Source organism: Cetorhinus maximus, chromosome 12 (assembly GCF_964194155.1).
Source record: "Cetorhinus maximus chromosome 12, sCetMax3.hap1.1, whole genome shotgun sequence".
NCBI lineage: Eukaryota > Metazoa > Chordata > Chondrichthyes > Lamniformes > Cetorhinidae > Cetorhinus > Cetorhinus maximus.
In genome coordinates this window covers 21,324,354-21,343,800 of record NC_135890.1, presented here as the reverse complement: position 1 = coordinate 21,343,800, position 19,447 = coordinate 21,324,354, and the positions used below count along the sequence as shown (strand labels likewise).

At 44.7% G+C, this 19,447-nt stretch overlaps 1 protein-coding gene across 2 annotated transcripts in view; it reads left to right on the top strand.

Moving 5' to 3' along the window:
* shank3a (SH3 and multiple ankyrin repeat domains 3a) overlaps nucleotides 1-19,447 on the top strand; it is a 1,183,771-nt gene that overhangs the window by 727,077 nt on the left and 437,247 nt on the right. For both annotated transcript variants that reach the window (XM_078553129.1, XM_078553130.1), the window contains exon 12: nucleotides 10,609-10,930. In XM_078553129.1, coding sequence (XP_078409255.1) covers nucleotides 10,609-10,930 — 322 coding nt within the window. The remainder of the gene's footprint in view (nucleotides 1-10,608; nucleotides 10,931-19,447) is intronic.

Sequence of the window (19,447 nt, the reverse complement as noted above, 5' to 3'; positions counted from 1 at the left end):
ATTTGTGTTCTCTAATCAGCTTTTTGGCAAATTAAACGTTTCCTGGTACGAGAAAGCTTTTAAAGCATGCTTAAAGCCTGCGTGAAAACAAGTGAAATTTGAAAAAAAAACTTTCTGAACCAACACGATCATCAGAACCTTGCTTTTTCAATCTGGAGCTTGGTGAGGCTGGTGTTTTTGGGGGTATGGCCTGATTCAGGTGAAATAAACTCTGAACCAGTGTAAAACACAAAAGTGGTTATGGATGTAACTCTCCTGTGTTTTGAATTCCCCAATCTTTTGCATCAGTTCAGCAAATTGCACTCAGGTCGCACAAGAATCTGGGCTCAAAACTTGCGAAAACAAGTGACAAACTCTCCACTCTATTCCTATAAATAATATACACATGTGCTTATGTATCATGTCAGAATGTTTTACACAGTGTAGCGCTTTGAGGTGCAGTGATTGTTGTTTTGTGGGTAAACACAGCAGCCATTTTGCACTCAGCAATTTTGAACAAACAGCTCTGGTTTGAATAATCAAATATGATGCTTTTTGACAAGTGTTGGTTAATGGAGAAATGCTGGACCCAGGATGCCTGGAAAATTCCCCGTGCTTATTCCAATAGTGCTGTGTAATCTTTAGCATCGCTCTGAGGTGACAAATAGGACGCTGGTTTAACATCTTATCTGAAGGACAGCACCTCCGACATTACAAAGACATAGGGCTGGATTTTACAGCCCTGCCAGCTGCATGTTTGCCAGCGGGGCCTGTGAAATAGCATGGGCACTGTGCCCACCAACTACCCAGAGGCTCCTGGCCTCAACACAGTTATACCAGGGTTCACTGCCCCCAGATCATTTCTCCCCCCTCCCTTCCCACCCTGCTTCTGCTTTCCCCCACCCCCAGCTCTCATCACATAGCTTTTTCTCCAGCTCCAGATCCTCAACGTTGTGAGCTGCTGTCCGCAACTGCAGTGGCACTGCTGGGACCAGATAGCTGCTGGCCATTTCATTGGGCAGAACTTCCTATCCAAATGGGGGCGGAGGTCCCGCCTTAAATCATTTAATTCCCCACCAAGCGCTAGATCGCTGCAGGGCAAGCCAACAGAGCGGGGGTCGATTTCACCGCCAACTTATTCACCAGGGATTCATGGGGACCCCAGGACAGTCAATACTGCCATCATGGGATACACATTTAATTACAGAGATACAATGATAAAACTGGATGTAGCCTGTTTGCGAGCGTGGGGATTGCAATGTGTGATTATCCCATGCCCAATCAAGGTAATGCAAGGCAACATAAAAAATTTGTGCTGTCTGCTCATTTCGGTGATTGAGGCGTGCAGTCCAGCACTAAATATATTGCTGACCAGCTGTACGCTTATCACAGGGCTCAGGTTTGTGCAACTGTTACGATCCTGTTCAAGACAATTAACGTTTAAAGAGAAATCTGAAAACCCAGTAATTAACTGACACAAGTATGCCACAAGATTTCACATTTTTATACAAAAACAAACTTTAAAGTATGAAAATAATTAAGCAAAGCAAGCACTATTAATTTAACACTATAGTTTCTAAGTACTGATGCTATGAACCCAGTTCTACCTTTCACTCACCCCAAGAATTCCCTTTATATGTTACAAGAATCTTGAAGATTTATTCACTTCTTTAGGGACTAAGCCACAGCCCTCTGGAATTAACTTTGATTCTTCTTAGTATTTCTGCTATTCCTCGAGGTATAATATTTTTGTGGGGATCCTTCCATTAGCTTTTTGGCTAACCAGCCTGCAGCTTTTGTTTAAGACCTCAGGGCTGGGAAGCCTCATCTCTACGACAACGTGGCATGTTTTGGGATGTTCTCAAACAGAAATATAAATGAATTATTTTACCTTCAACACAACTCTTTGATTTTGTAACCCATTTGAATAATTTATATTTCTAATGGATGAAATTGTCTTTTCTACAGACTCCCTGGGTCCACAAATAAACCCCCATGTTTACAAAGCTACTTTCAGCTTTAATTGAGATAATGGTAGACACATTAGCTTCACCAAGAGATCCACAAATGGGTCATCCATTGAACAAGTCCTTTCCCATCTCAGTCTGAGCTTATTAAATTAACACTTTGAACTGTAATTAGCCCAGACCTATTTGAATTGCATTTAATTCAGGGTTGCATATTGGCTTCTCAATCAGACGTTTCCATTTATCAACATTTAAAAGATTTCCAAACTACATTTTAATTCCTAAAACTAAAAGTTATATTCTAAAGCATATGAATTATGAACTAGATTTTTGTAACACAAGGCAAACAGGAGCTAGAGCTACCCTGCATCTCTTAAAGGACAGGTGCATCCTGGCTGCAGCAAGTGTTGAAACTGTTTCTGAAAATGCCTCTAACAACAAAGAAAGAGTAGCAGGCCAAAGAGAGGGCTCCCAGGTTCTCTGATCCAGTATTGGTAGTTTATTGCAGGATTGTGGAAAGAAGCAGGTAGGTCATATTTCCACAGGGGACAAGGCGGCCATCCAACCTCTCACTTAGACGAGATTGGGAGCAGATATCTCATGAGCTGTTCCCTCATGAATGCCAGGTTATGGAAGATGTGGCAGGCCACCACAAATTTGGACACACTCCCTGGTGCATTTGGAGGGCTCCTCCTGAGCCATCCAGGCAGTGGAACCTTTGATTTCAGAACGCTGATGGTTTGCCCCACGACATTCCTGGTGGCGGCATGTTTTGCATTGTAAGAGCATTGTCCACGTTTGGTCGGTTGGTGGAGGGAAGCCATGAGCCACGTGTAGAGCGAGTAGCCCTTGGTGTCGAGCAGCCATCCTCTGGTTCCATGTGGCAGCTTGAAGATGGCAGCAAGGGCTGACTGGCACAGGGTAAAAGTATCATGGCTGCTACCAGGATAGCGAGCATTCACCAGCATGCTGTCTGCGTGTGGTCACACACCAACTGCTCTGCAGCCAATGGCTCCCTGCGCTATTGGGAAACCCACGACCCTGGCAAAGCCACATGTCTGTCCCTCCTGCTTCTCTCTGTTTAGAGAGGAGACAATGAAATCCTCACTCTTTGTTTACAGGGTCTCAGTGGCCCCCCTGATGCAGCGATGCTCAGAAAACACACAGATGTTGGTGATGTCACCAGCTCCAACCTGGAAGGATCCTGAGGTGTAGAAATTGAGGGTGACAGTGACTGTGACGGTCACAGGCATAGTTCAGTGATCACCTCCTTGGTGAAATATTGGTATCTCAGATACTGCTGCTGGCTGAGGTGGAGTTTGGTGAATTAGTCTCTGAAGACTCGGGGTGGGTATGGCCTTTAATTGGGAGCCCTTTGCACGCCACTTCCCCTTTCTGTTGCCTGTGCTCCATCTCTCTCTGTCATGCTGCAGCTCTAGAATGACTGCAACTACAGGACCCCATGACTGAAAGCAAGCTTTCAGCTGAGAGGCCTTCAGAATCCATTCAGTTTCTTGCACCACTCCTTAACACACAGAACATGTATGATCTCCTCCAACAACACCGTGCACAGGACTTCCACCAACTCTGCAGCAGCAAAAGAAAGTCAAAAGCATCTTTATTGAAAAGCCCATGTTGATATCTTCAAATAGCGCTCCTGGGGATGGGGTGGGCCTGGTTTCCATCCTACATGCGAGTTTAAGAGAGGGTGTTAACTTAGACCAATGAGGTATAAAACGGCAGGTCAGCTGTCAGATCAGCATTAGGCATGGATTGACATCACAATCTGTCCACTCTGCATGCTGCTGGCACATACAAGGCTTACCTGCACTTTCCTAAGATGGCAATCGGTGCAGGTTGCACTGGAGGTTGTCAGGAGTGGACTCCACACCATTTGTATCGCCTCTGTACTCCTGTATTGCCAAAATCAATGGTACTACAGAGCTGAGTTTTGTGGCCAATACTGCCCTTGTGTGATACACTGCAAACAATCCCTGGGTATGTCTTGTTACCCCAACAGGCCAGACCCACTGGAGGTGGTGGCACACTGGCAGGAGGTTGGAAAGGTCTGGGAGTCCTCAGCATTTTCTATGGAGCCCATGAGGTGTCATGGAATCAAGTCAGACATGGGCAAGGAAACGTCCTGCTGATTGCCACCTACTGCCCTCTGTCAGCTGATGAAACATTACTGCTCCATGTTGAACGCTACTTGGACGAAGCACTTAGGATAGCGATGGCACAGAATGTACTGTGGACGTGGATCTTCAATGTCCAGAATGGCTCGGTACCACCACAACTGACCATGCTGGAAGAGTCCTGAAACATTAAAGGCTTAACATATGAGGAACGTTTGAGGACTCTGGGTCTATACTCGATGGAGTTTAGAAGGATAAGGGGAGATCTGATTGAAACTTACAGAATACTGAAAGGCCTGGATAGAGTGGATGTGGGGAAGATGTTTCCATTAGTAGGAGAGACTAGGACTCGAGGGCACAGCCTCAGAGTAAAGGGAAGACCTTTTAGAACAGAGATGAGGAGAAACTTCTTTAGCCAGAGAGTGGTGAATCTATGGAATTCATTGCCACAGAAGGCTGTGGAGGCCAGGTCATTGAGTGTATTTAAGACCGAGATAGATAGGTTCTTGATTGGTAAGGGGATCAAAGGTTATGAGGAGAAGGCGGGAGAATGGGGTTGAGAAACTTATCAGCCATGATTGAATGGCGGAGCAGACTCGATGGGCCAAATGGCCTAATTTCTGTTCCTATGTCTTATGGTCTTATGGACATAGCTGCCAAACTGGACTTGGTGAGAGAATCAACATGAGGGAAATACCTATTCAGCCTTGTCCTCACCAATCTGCCTGAGGCAGATGCACCTTGAGGAAGGATGTAGTTACATTGGAGGCAGCTCAGAGGAGGTTCACTAGATTGATTCCAGAGATGCGGGGCTTGTCTTATGAGGAGAGATTGAGCAGTTTAGGGCTATATTCGAGTTTAGAAGGATGAGAGGAGATCTAATTGAGGTATATAAGATGCTAAAGGGGATAAACAAAGTAGACGTGGAGCGGATGTTTCCCCCTGTGGGGCATTCTAGAACGAGAGGCCATATTTTTAGCCTAAGGGGTGGTAGATTTAAATCAGAGATGAGGAGGAATTACTTTTCTCAAAGGGTCAGTAACGGGTTGAAAGGCTATGGGGAGAGGGCAGGAAATTGGAGTTGAGGCCGAAATGAGATCAGCCATGATCGTATTGAATGGCAGGACGGGCTTGAGGGGCTGAATTGCCTACTCCTGCTCCCAGTTCTTATGCTCTTTCTGTTCTTATTATCTGTCAAAGGCAAAATTGGTAGGAGCGACAACCACACAGACCTTTTAAAGATGAAGTCCTGTCTTCACACTAAGGATACTCTCCATTGTGTTAACTGGCACTACCACCATGCTAATGCATTAGATTAAAAACAGATTTGGTAGTTCAAAACTGAGCGTTCTTGAGGGATTATGGGTCATCTGCAGCAGCAGGATTGTATTCCATCACAATCTGTAACCTCATGGCCTGCAAAGCCCTGATCCTACCACTGCTAACAAGCCAGGGGACCGAACCTGGTTCAATGAGGAATGTAGAAGACCATGCCAGATGCAGTAAAAGACATGCATGAAAATGAAGTGCCAGTTTGCTGAAGCTACAACACAGGGCTTCATGCATGCTACACAGTAGACACAGCATGCTACAGACAGAGCCAAGTGATCCAACATCAACCAAATCAGATCAAAACTATGAAGTTTTGCCATATCCAATCATGAACAGTGGTGGGCAACTAAATAGCTAACAGGAGGAAGATGCTCCACAATCATCATTGATGTCAGAGCCTGGCATGTGAGTCCAAAAGTCACGGCTGAAGCATTTGGAATTGTTTTCAACCAGAATTGCTGAGTGGATTACACATTTCGGCCTCCTCCTGAGGTTCCTACCATCTCAAGCCAGCCAATTTGATTCACTCGAAGACATATCAAGAAATGGCTAGGCACACTGGATACAATCAAGGGTATGCAGCCCAACAGCACTGCTGAAGACTTGTGCTCCAGAACTCACCATGCCTCTAGCCAAACTGTTGCATTACAGCAGCTACCTGGCAAATCTGACCAATTAATATCCCATCAGCCTACTCTCAATCATTGACAAAGTGATGGGAAGTGTCATTGACAGCACTCATTCACCAATAACCTGTTCACTGATGCACAGTTTGCATTTTGCCAGGTCTACTCAACACCAAACTTCATTACAGCTTTGGTCCAAACACGGACAGAAGAACCGAATCCAAAGGTGAGGTGAGAATGACTGCCCTTGGCATCAAGGTCACACCAAAAGCCCTGGTAAAAGTGAAGGTCAGTGGAAGCCAGGGGAAAACTCTTGACTGGTTGGAGGCATACTTGGTACAAAAGAAGATGGTTGTGGTTGTTGGGGGCTATTCATCTCAGGCACAGGATATCACTGCAGGAATTCCTCAGGGCTGTGTCTTGGGCCCAACCATCTTCAGTTTCTTTATCAGTGATCTTCCCTTTATTATACATTCAGAGGTGGAAATGTTCACTGATGATTGCACAGTGTTCAGAATTACTTGAAACTCCTCAGGTAATAAAGCCGTCTAAGCCCGCATGCAGCAAAACCTGGACAACATGCAGGCTTGAGCTGTTAAGTGGCAAAGTAACATTTGTACCTCAAATGCTAGGCAATGACCATCTCCAACAAGAGAGAGTCTATCTACCTCCCCTTGTCATATAACAGCATTAACGTCATTGAATGTCCTACCATCAAATTCCTGGGTGTCACTGTTGACCACAAACTGAACTGGACTAGCCACATAAATATAGTAGCTACATTTGTAGGTCAGGGGCTGGGTAATCTTGGCAAATAACTCTCCACCTGACTCCCCAAAGCCATTTTACCATCTACAAGACACAAATCAAGACTATCTCCAATTCCCTGGATGAACAAAGCTTCACCAACACTCGGGAACCTCAAAACCATCCAGGACGTGGCAGTCCGCTTGATTGGCACCTCTGCCACTGGCATAAGAGAAGATTGTGGCTGCCATATGTACCATCTACAGGCACTGCAGCAACTCACCAAGGTTTCTCCAATAGCGCCTCCCAAGCCCGTAACCTTGACCACATAAAAGAAAAATAGATCCAGAGGAGATTTACAAGAATGTTGCCAGGGCTTGAAAATTGCAGCTATGAGGAGAGATTGGATGGTCTAGGGTTGTTTCCTTAGAGCACAGGAGGCTAAGAGGTGACCTAATCGAGGTGTACAAAATTATGAGGGGCCTAGATAGGGTAGACAGGAAAGACTTGTTTCAAAACAATAATAGCTGGAAAAACTCAGTAGGTCTGACAGCATCTGCAGAGAGGAACACAGTTAACGTTTTGACTCTTCATCAGAACTAAAGAAATATAGAAATGTGGTTAAATATAAGCTGATTGAGGGGGGTGGGACAGGTAGAGCTGGATAGAGGGCCAGTGATAGGTGAAGGCAAAGAAGAGATTGCTAAAGATGTCATAGACAAAAGGACAAAGGAGGGTTGATGGTGGTGATATTATCTAAGGAATGTGCTAATGGTGACATTAAGGATAGAAAGCAGGACAAACAAGACTTGTTTCCCCTAGCTGAGGGGCCAATTACCAGGAGGCAAAGATTTAAGGTGATTGGTTGAAGGATTAGAGGGAACATGAGGAAAAACTTTTCATCCAGAGGGTGGTGGGTATCTGGAATTCACTGCCTAAGCTGGTGGCTGAGGCTGAAATGTTCAACTCATTTAAAAGGTACCTGGATCTACATCTGAAGCGCTGTAATCTGCAAGGCTATGGACCAAGTTCTGGAATGTGGGATTAAAATGAGCGGCTAGTTTCTTTTTCTCTTTTTGGCTGGCGCAGCCACAATAGGCTGAATGGCCTCTTTCTGCACCATGACTTTTGTATGGTTCTAACTCCAGGTTTTCTCTCCCTGTTACCTGCCCTCCTGACTTGGAACTATATCACTGTTCCTTCCTTCATCATCACTGAGTCAGAATCCTGGAACTTCCAAATTAACAGCACTGCAGTAGTACCTTCACCACTGCAGTGGTTCAAGAAGGTGACTTACCATTACCCCTTGTCAAGGGCAATTAGAACGGGCAACAAGTGATATTGTTGACAGCGACACCCACGCTCCCAGGAATGAGTGAATAATTAAAAGAACACTTGCAGAGATATACTGCCCTTGTGTGAAATTACAATTACAGAGATGCAGATCAGGCAGTATGTGTGGGGAGAGAAACTGAGTTAATATTTCAGGTCAATGACCTTAGTAGGATGTCCAGTGCGCTTCACAGGAGCGTTATTAAACAAAATTTGAACTGAGCCATGTAAGTATTAGGACAGAAGAGCAAAGGCTTGGTCAAAAAGGAAGGTTTTAAAGCATTATTTTAAAGAAAGAGAGAGGAAAGGTAGAGATGTTTTGGAAGGAAATTCCAGAACTTGGGGTGACTAGTGGTGGAGCGATTAAAATCAGGAATGCACAAGAGGCCAGAATTGGAGCAGCGCAGAGATCTCAGAGGATTGTAGGACTGGAGGAAGTTACAGAGATAGGGAGGGGCATGGCCACTGTGGGATTTGAAAATGAGGATGAGAACTTTCAAACGTATTAAAAGCAGAAAATGCTGGAAATACTCAGCAGGTCTGGCAGCATCTGTAGCCAAAGAAACAGAGTTAACATCTTAGGTCTGTGACCTTTTCATCAGAGTCGAGAATTCGTAAATTGAGGCTTTGCCGGATGAGGAGCTACGTGGATTAGCAAACAGGTGTAATGGGTGAAGGGGAATTGGTGTGAGATAGGATACGGGCAGCAGAGTTTTGGATGATCTCTAATTTATGTAGAGTGGAAGATGGGAGGCTGGCAAGGAAAGATTTGGAATAGTTAAGTCTAGAGTTAACAAAGGCAAGGCTGAGACTTTCCATAGCAGCTGAGGCAGGGGCTGAGGAAGACAATGTTAGAGAACTGGAAGTGAAAGGTGTTGGTGATAATTCAGATATGTGGTTGGGTGCTCATAAGATTGGAAGAAGTTAGAGACTTAACAGTTTATAGACAAATGCAGAGGCAGGGAAAGGAGGGAGATGGGAGAGAAGTACAAAAAGGAAGGTCTGTGATAGGGTGGAAGGCAGGAATGACTGAAGTGACAAAAGGGAGGGTGACGTAAGGCAAAAGCAGGCGGTGATGGGACAAATAAGACAGGTCTAGAGGAGCTGTAAATGACAGCAGCAAGATCAATACATGCATCTGCTGTCTGAGGAAGTGAGAGCAGTGGATCTGCTCTGAAGCTATTGAACTTGATGTTGAGTCTGAAGGCTGTAAAGTGTCTGATCAAAAGATGAAATGTTGTTCCGCACACTGCCACTGATCTTCATTGAAATGGTGTGGGAGGCCAAGAACAGAGAAGTCAGAGTGGGAATGGAATGAAGAATTAAAGTGGCAAGCAGTTAGAACTCAGGGACATACTTGTGGGGGGTGTTCAGCAAAGCGATCACCGAAACTGCATTTCGTTTGCCCAAGTGCAGATGTCTCCCTTACCTTCTCATTTCCTACTGTCCAGAGCCCCAAACACTCCTTCCAGGTGAAAGTGATTTGGCTGTACTACTTTCAACTTGGTATGCTGTATCTGCTACTCAGTGCACTTTCCTGGAATCTGCTGGATGGAATGGACTTGGAGGTTACAGAGGCAGGTCAAACTGAGATAATCAAATGTTCCATCAGATACAATGGTGCACGTGACTGAGGGTGGCTATTATCTGGAGAACCTGAGGGTAGAGTTGAATAATGGGTTTGAAAGGCTGGATGAACTTTCTCTCCGAATTTGAAATGGGCGGATAGAGTTCATGGGTAGGGTAGAGCGTACGTGGGCTGTGGGAGGAGATTAAATGTGGGATAGAGTGCACAAATAGGCTGGAGTATACATGGCTGTGGAAAAATTTAAATAGATGGCTAGAGTCCATGATAGGGTAGGGGTCTGGGAGGAGATTAAATGGGTGAGTATAATGCATGATAGGGTAGGGGGTACCTGAAATGTCAGAAGAGATTAAAACAGTGGGTAGAGTTGACACTAGGTAGCATGTGTATTAGGTATTGAGGGATGGGCTAAATGGTTTTTCTTTATTCCATGCATTCTAATTTTCTAATGGGGTTAAGCATGTTTATTAGAAGGAGACGAGGGTACACTTAGACCAGGTCTGAATGGAATGAAGTTGATGCACAAAGAAGGACTCGGGTAAGAGGCGGAGCCAAGTTTACCTGATGCACTGCCTGAGCAGCACTGGGCCATATGTTCCAGGAGGGTTTCTTGCCTTACCCCTGAGACCCCACTGCAAGCCATACACATGTGGATATAAATGAGGATAAGTTCAGGCCTCTGTGTGATCCCCACCTTGACAAAATAACTTGTAATGCTAACTGTTGTAGGCTCACAGACAAAAAATGGCCATTTAGGCAAGGAAACCGTGGAATTGTGCCTCAGCCCCCTCAGGCAGGTTTGATGTTGGTGGCAGGGAGTAGGAGTGATGGTTAGGCAATGTGAAGCAGGTGCCATTTTTGCATGTTTTGGAGAGAGTGAACACTAACGTGCCTTTAAATTTCAGTGCCTTTCAGAGAGACCCCAAGCTATACCAACAGGCGGCGAGCTGGAGGAACTGCCCTCTCATCCCCACGCACGCTGCTGCGATCTACCAGTGACAACAATATCAACAACCTCCCAAGTCGCACCTCCCACTCGCCTGTCCCATCCCTCAGGAGCCTGCCGCCGCAGTTACTGGCGCACATGCAGGAGGGCGCCGAGGGAGGCCAGCAGAGCACGGCAAGCTCACGGAGCTCACACAGCCGATCACCCTCGTTGCAGTGCGTCCAGGAGGAGAGTGATGCTAACACCCCTATTCTCAGGAGGCAGACTAAAGCCAGGCTCAGGTAAGCTGCTTCTGTACTCAAGGGGGTGTGGTGTTGGGGAGAATAATTAAACTCGATTTTCTGGCCAGTTACGTAACTATCCAAATTGCTTTGCAGTTCTTCGACTTTAAATGGAAAAGGTACACATTTTAGCTTAAATTTCTGTAGCTAAAATGTTCCTTGATCAAGGCCTTTAAAGATTAGCTCACTTGCCCAACAAATCATTGATAATCGTTACTCAATATGGATTTAAAGTTATTCAACCAAGTGCTGTGTGTGTTAGCCTCATTCCTTCATCAGCTCCCTCCCCGTGTGGTCGGCGTGTCATGGCATTCTCTTCCCAATAAGTCTTCAGAGTGGGCCGAGGCTCGAGCTGTTTGTCCTAGGGGCCACCAGCTGTCTGGCTAATTTTCTGACGGCCTGGGGAGGGTGTGCATTGGAGGGAGCAAGGGGAACTTGGCACACTTACGATAGCAGCTTGTACCTGTGAGGTAGCTCTACTGTCAGAGGACGGGTTGAGACAGATTGTACGAGAAGATTAACTGCTTGAGGCCCTCAGCACTTGTGTTTGTGGTGACATCGAATTTACGGCTTTATGTATGGTTAGTGGCCCTGAGAAGTAAGGGAATGAGAGGTTGCAAGGATGACAACCCGTTCTCCCCTCCTCCAATTCCTGTTTCATGTGAAACCACTCCTTGTTGCTGGAGTAGGATTCGGTGCAACTACTTCTGTAGTGCTTCATGTAAGAGGCTGTGCTTTGGGATATCCAACTGTGGAGGACCTCACAGCTGACCCAAATCCTGTTCACATTCCACATTTGCACAGCTCCCGGTGGGGACACTGGACAGCAAACATGATCAGAAGGCTTGACTGGTTCTATCCCTGGCTTCATCAGTGCTGCCAGGTCTATTAATATCATTGACAAAAACAAGTTTAAAACAAGATCTGACTGCTAACCTTGTGGCCATGAACCTGTGCTATTCAACCTGGCAACTGGAAGTAATCGTTTGTTCTTACCTGCAGACATGTAGAATTAATAGGCTACATCTGTGTCCCTTACTCTACTTCCTCTCAGCTTCGCTCTCTATTCTTTTGTCTCTGTCTCTCTCCTTTTTCTTTTTATCTCTCTATTATAGTTAGTCAATTTTGGGACAGGCAGTCATCCCCAGAAGCAGATCACAGGGCCACAGGAGCAGCCGTGTGCCAAGGCGAGCTGCTTAGAAGGCCCACCTCAGATCTCTGTGACCGCGTCCGAGTTGTGTTATAAGATTTTATGCTCTCTAGCCTTCACCCCTCACATCCTCTCACCCCTACCCACCTCCCCTATGGTGCTTTAAGGCCCCATGCCAACTCATACCCTCTCCCAGCTGTTAGTGTTGCAAATTCTGTGACAATAGAGTGCATGCTCTAGTTATCATTAAGAGTAGCTGATACTAATTGGGGAAAGGTTTGGGAAAATAACTAAGAACCAATTTCCACCTGTGTGGGAGAGAAACAGTAGAGAAGGGAAAAGTACTCTGCACTTACGTTACACTGGATTTTCAGAGTAAATCTATGTTGAAGACAGACTGGCTCCAGCTGCTTGCTTTCCCAGATGCCTGTTCAACAGATTAACACTACCAACCCCCATGGTCCTTTATACCCTCATGCCAACCCATGTTCCCAGCCATTCCCTCACGCCAACTTGCCTTGTATCCACCCTTTTTATTAATTCATTCACGGGATGTGGGCTTTGCTGGCTGGGCCAGCATTTATTGCCCATCCCTAGTTGCCCATGAGAAGGTGGTGGTGAGCAGCCTTCTTGAACCGCTGCAGTCCATGTGGTGTAGGAACACCTACAATGCTGTTAGGAATAGAGTTCCAGGATTTTGACCCAGCGATAATGAAGGAACGGCGATATATTTCCAAGTCAGGACGGTGAGTGACTTGGAGGGGAACTTCCAGGTTGTGGTATTTCCATCTATCTGCTGCCCTTGTCCTTCTAGAGAATAGTGGCCGTGGGTTTGGAAGGTGCTGTCTAAGGAGCCTGGGTGAATTCCTGTAGTGCACCTTGTAGATGGTACACCCTGCTGCTACTGTTCTTCGGTGGTGGAGGGAGTGAATATTTGTGGATGTGGTGCCAATCAAGCGGGCTGCTTTGTCCTGGGTGGTGTCAAGCTTCTTGAGTGTTGTGGGAGCTGCACTCATCCAGACAAGTGGGGAGTATTCCATTACACTCCTTACTTGTACCTTGTAGATGGCAGACGGGCTTTGGGGAGTCAGGAGGTGAGTTCCTCGCCACAGGATTCCTAGCCTCTGACCTGCTCATGTAGCCACAGTATTTATATCGTTAGTCCAGTTCAATTTCTGGTCAATGGGCAGAGCTCAGGAGTCATGTGGAGATTAAATAAAATACAATTCTAAAAATCTAATATAGATTTCACTATACAGATTGGATTGTTTTAAAAAAAAAAAGCCCCATTCATGAAAGCCCATTCAGTGCTTTTTAAAAAAAACTCACTACTTAAAACAAATAAAAACAAACAAACTTCTATTCAGACCCACATCAAAGACAGCTAATCCTCTAATAGGTCTTTAAACTGTCAATCAAACTGTGAACTCAGAACCCCCACCCCAAACTAATTGTAACATTTGGAAATCAGCCAAGTATTCATAAAGAGCCCTTAGGGGAATGTCAAAAAACAGTTTCGAAAATGCGAGGACTTTTTTTTTAAGTGTCACTGATACCTGCAGCCTGTTTTATTTTTATTTTTAAAGGACTGAAGATTTAAATAACTTCAAATCATGACTGTTAAACAGACCTTGTCTTCCCTTCAAGAGTGTTTATGTCTACTCCATAAATTTGTGACTTCCACATTGTGGATTAAGGCCCCTGCAACAGCCAAAATGGGGTCAGTTTGAATTCAACACTAAGGCAAAAAATTGAATCTGTTGCAAATGGGAGCAGGACTTCTGCATCTGGGTCCTGCCCACCATTTGTTTTCTCAACTCCTCAAAGCCTTAGTGCTGGGAACATCAGTCCTATTATACTCAGTCAGTGTTAGGATGTCACAGTGAATGCTGGGATGTACAGTTGGTGCTGGGATAGTCAGTTCTACTACATACACAGTAAATGCTGGATCTGACTGACCTGTTCCATGTATAGTAATGTTGCGACAGTTGGTCCTATTACATATGCATCTACCCACCTTCTCAACCCCACCTACTCACCTTCTCCACATATGCCTCAACCCCATCTACCCACCTTCTCAGCTTATTGCTCAGCCATACCGACCAATCTTCTCATTGTATTCCCCAACTTTACCTTCTCACCATAATTTTCGACCCCACCTACCATCAAATTCAGGAACATGCTAATAATGAGTGTGTAAATGGAAAATGAATTCCAATAAAGATGTGTGAGGTGGTGCATTTTGATAGGAGGAATAAGGAGGCCCATTACTCCTTGGAAAATACAAGTCCAAATAGGATAGAGGAGCAAAGAGATCTTGGGGTCGAGATTCACAAATCATTAAAAGTAATGTTGCAGGTTAACAAAGCCACAAAAAGTGAAAATAAAGCACTGGGGCTCTTTTCAAGGAGGACAGGATTTAGAGGAGAGAGGTTATTGTTAAAACTTGTGTAGAATTTTGATTTAGACCACACTTGCAGTACTCTGCACAGATCTGGTCCCCATATAATAAAAACGATTAGGAGACACCAAAGGAGGTGCAAAGAAGATTTACAAGGATGTTACCAGAACTGAGAGGTTGTATTTCGAAGGATAGAAAAGAGAAGACTGGGGGGGTGACCCAGGGACTATTAAAATTATAAAGGGGTTTGATAGGGTAGATGTAGAGAAGATGTTTCTACTTATGGGTAGTCCAAAACTGGGGTCCATAAAAGGATAGTCACCAATAAATCCAATAAAGAATTCAGGATTCTGCAGGATTACCCAGAGAGTGGTGTCCCTCAACCTCACCTACTTACCATATTCCTCAACCCCACTTACCTACCTTTTTCCCAGATCCCGCAATGCCACTTACCCACCTTCTTAACACATCCCTTAAGCCCATCTTACCATATTATTATCATTACCCCACCTTAGTACCATATTCCTCAATCCTTTTCTCCAAGAACATTTTCTATTGTTCCCTGACTCATTTAAAATATCTGCTTCAGTAAGCTTCCCTGAAGATTATTCTCCAAAATTTCTCTTTGGCCAAAGATGTTCCCAAATTCGTACTTTCACAACTATCAGTCTGAATGTTGAAGGCTTTTTGGCCCACTTGGTCCCATCTATCCTGAATACCAATTTATATGGCAACTTTCACAACCTCAAAGCAAAAGCTCTTTACAGCTTTTGAAATATGGCTACTATTGTAATGTAGGAAATGCAGCAACCAATATGCATGCAACAAGGTTCCGCAAACAACAATGCAATAAATAATGCTTCAGTGATGTTGGTTAAAGGATAGCTGTTGGCCGGGACTGGAGTGAACTCCCTTGCTTTTGTTCAAATTGTTCTGTGGGACCTTTTGCATCCACTCAAGAGAGCAGATGGGACCTCGTTTTAACCTCAGCCAAAAGTCAGTGCAGCACTCCTTCAGATCTACTCTCGTGTGTCAGCCTGGGTTACCATCTCAGATTCTTGATCAGGGCTTCATCCGTGACCTTCTGACTCTCAGATGAATGTGCTACCACTAAGCCAAGGCTAACACCCAAAATACTTCTGTTCTAAGCTTGCCCGCCATAATGCTGTCCCTTTCTCCTATTGTGGTGATACTTTGGAATATCTGACAGTTTTGTTCCAAGTTTAGTTCTTCTATACCAGTAAGTGTCTGGCACATTTCTACAAAGGCTCCCCGGAATGTCTCTTTTCAAGGATGAAAACCTCTGTCTTATGCTCAGAATACTTCTCTCAAATATCAGCAATCAGCCTCACTACTTATAACCCTGTGATTTTTTTTTTTACTTTTGTTTGTTGGACTTGATTAGAGGGTGTGGGGGAAAGATGATAATCCATTCTTAGGGGAAAGGGTGCAGTGCACCTCCCAGTCTGAGGGACTGTTATTGACCATTGGAGTCAGTGTGCTGCAGCATAATTCCTAAAATTCTTGTACTTCAGCTCCTCATAGCATGGACATATCAATCCACTGATTGTAATGAACACCAACTGATGCTACTGCTAAGTGACATCCTGATGAATCCCATTTTTCACCCACCCCCAAAAGAGATAGACCTCTTCCTCGAATGGTAAATTCAATAGCTAAAGCTTATAAGATTCACTCCACTATCACAAAGACTCAAACGCTTAAGTACTGCAGTTCAGATTACAAGCAACAAGATTCCCATCGTCTTGCCACAGATTTTACAGATGCTAAACACTCGTCCCTGACATAGTCAAGTGATAAATTGTTCGCTATGCCTAATGATAGATCAGAAACAGACATCTCGTATTTGAGTGCAGTGGTACAAAGACCCAGTTTTGTGAGCAAGTTGGTATCTCCCCTTTCTCCCTTGGTGTGCGAACTGTCTGTCACAACCAATGCACCTACATTGATTCTGTTGGCTTCCATCAATAATCTTATGACATTTGTTGAGGATGTAAAATCAACCCATCATAGGGAAGCTTCCCCAGCCCAAGCACTGGTTCAAACCCATCAGGGTTTTCAATAGAAAACCAGTTTACACCAAGCCTCTCCTCTCCCTCGGTCCATGCTAAATGCTGCTATTTGGCGAGCAATGGGCTTGTCATTTAGCTGAGCTAGGTTGATCAGGAGCCTCTTCCTTCTCTCTAACCCTCTCCACTAAAAGGAACTGGGTAGAATAGTAGGTTAGACCATGGATAGCTCACGGTGACTCCAGCCAAGACTGTTGGGATGAATAAAAGCAAAATACTGCGGATGCTGGAAATCTGAAACAAAAACAAAAATAGCTGGAAAAACTCAGCAAGTCTGACAGCATCTGCGGAGAGGAATACAGTTAACGTTTCGGGTCCATATGACTCTTCATCAGAACTAAGGAATGAACGTTTAATTTACCTGCTGGCTGTAAGGATCTCGCGTTATCTGATTTTCAATCCAATCAGAATTCAGTTTCATGAAAATTCTTTTGAGTTATCAACAGTCACAGATTGCAACTCTTTCAAGTACAATCACAGTTCTAGGTTTCCGGGAGTGGGATATGAACCCACAACCCTCTGATTCAAAGGCGAGGGTGCTATGAACTGAGCCACAGCTGACACCTCTAAATGCAGCTAATTCAGAGGGTTGTTAAGTGGAACAATGGCTGGGAATTCCCTTAGAGCTACTCCAACTCGACTGCCATCTGAAATGCAGTGCAAACCTTGGTGAAATTATAACAGTACCTCGGGAGGAAATTCCCACCTGTCTCATATAGAATCACAGGGAACTTTCTTGTGAGATTGGACTTGTGTCACATTTTTAGAGCACTGAATTATGAGCTTTACTCTGAATCTGACCCGTGCTGCACCCACCCTGGGAGTGTTTGATGGGACAGTGTAGAGGGAGCTACAGTTTGTATTTAACCCCTGCCAAGGGAATGTTTGATTGCAAGATTCCCTCAGTTAACAGCATCCCTGATGGTGGGACTCCCTGAATGAACAAAATCCCTGAGGATGACACTCTGTCTATACATGGGATCCAAGAAGGTTCGGTTCCCTCTATAAATGAAGTCTGTGTAGGTGAGACTTGCTCAATGAATGGGGGTCCTTGACAGTGAGATTCCCCTAATAAATAGAGTAAAACCAAAAAGTGCTGGAAAATTTCTGCAGGTCTGGCAGCATCTGTGTAGAGAGATACAGGGTTAACGTTTTGCGTTGAATATGACTCTTCCGCGGAACTCAGTTTTTCCAGCACTTTTTATTTTTATTTCGCATGCCCAGCACCCGCAGTATTTTGCTTTTACTTTTCTTATAATAGGGTGCCTGATTATGAAGTTGTCCCTATAAACAGGGTGCCTGCTGTTCAGGCCCCCTATATGAACCGGGTCCCTGATGATGAAGCTCTTTTTTTTTTTGAAAGGAGTCCCATTAATGAGACTGTGTTTGATGCTGAGCTTGTGTCGGTTTGTGTAGGAGGTTTCCCCACCCCCGCACAAGGCCCCTGGGCTCTCTGGAAAATCCTTTCAATCTTATTGCTATACTTCTGTGTTCTGGGCATCAAAACTCAATTACCCAATCACACAGCCTTCAGCCAAATGGAGGCTATTTATAGTTCACTGCATCGATCAGTTGGCGCTGATTTACAGTCGCTGTACTGGTTGATGGTACATTCCTGCAGAGGTGGAAATCATTGCACTTTTCTCTCACAGCTCCATTAACTTGAGGCTAGATGCTGTAAATTGGGAAATACTCAAAAAAATAAGTAAGCAGGAGTTGGATCAAACCATTAAGAGGGCCTCTTTTTTTTTGTCCCCCCGTGCTAAATTTTTCCCCTCATCTCATCTGAAGTTGAGAACTGCTTCCTGAGGTAGAGTTCCATTGATATATACAACAAGTGACTGTTCCTCACTTGATTCTGTCTTTGACTAACTGAGGAACTGGAGAAGACTATTCAGCCCCTTGAGTCTGTTCCGCCATTCAGCTTAGATCATGCTTGATTTATATCTCAATTCCATTTCCCTGCTTTATCTATCAATCTCCAAAAATTTCAATTGGCTACCTCATCCCCCACCCTCCCCCACCATCCTCACCCTCACCTAGATCCTTTCAGGGCTGGAAGTTCTAGATTTCCGAACCCTTTGTGTGGAAAAGGGGTATGAGGGATTAAGTAATGATATTATGCAAACTTGAGATGGCTGCTGATACAGCTTTTCTAGCCCTGTGCGTTCCAGTATTTTACTATTCAGCTGCACACGTTTCAGCGAATAATAATCCCTGAGTCCCTAGGTAATTCTTCCTTTACCTCCATATTGATCGTCAAGTACATTATGGACAATTGTTAAATTCCACCAAGTTGTCCCTGTGATTGTTCACCTACCTCCAGTGCTCAAATGAATCAGGGAGAAAAATAAGTGTCATCCTCGGTTTATTGAGCTAAACAGCCTTTTCATGCACAATGCTTTCCTATGACCAGGTCTCGCTGGAAGCCTGTCACATCTCGGGACAGGTTTCTTTGGCAGACAACCAGAGGTTCAGTGAGAGCATTCCCCAACCAAGATTGTTGAGAGGGTTCTTGGACACCGGGGAGAAGGGATACTTCAGAATCAGCCCAGAAACCCTGTCCACATGACAATGATGCATGGAAAGTCACACACAGGTCGCAAGGAAAATCTGCCATTGCGGCTCGCCAGAACCGAGCACAGAGTGAACACCCAAGAACAGCACAGGAAACAAAAACCCACAGCTGCAGCCGTGGAATTGCAGAATGGCAGATCTTTATATATTGTTTCTGATGGCTTTTGGTATTGTTAATAGAAATCATGACAGATTCTGAGATTGCTGCAGCTCCTAGCAAAGGTGGATATTCCATTACTCTGATGAAGGGTGTCAGGAGTTAGCTCAGAAGCTCACTGAAATAAAAATCAGAAAGTGGC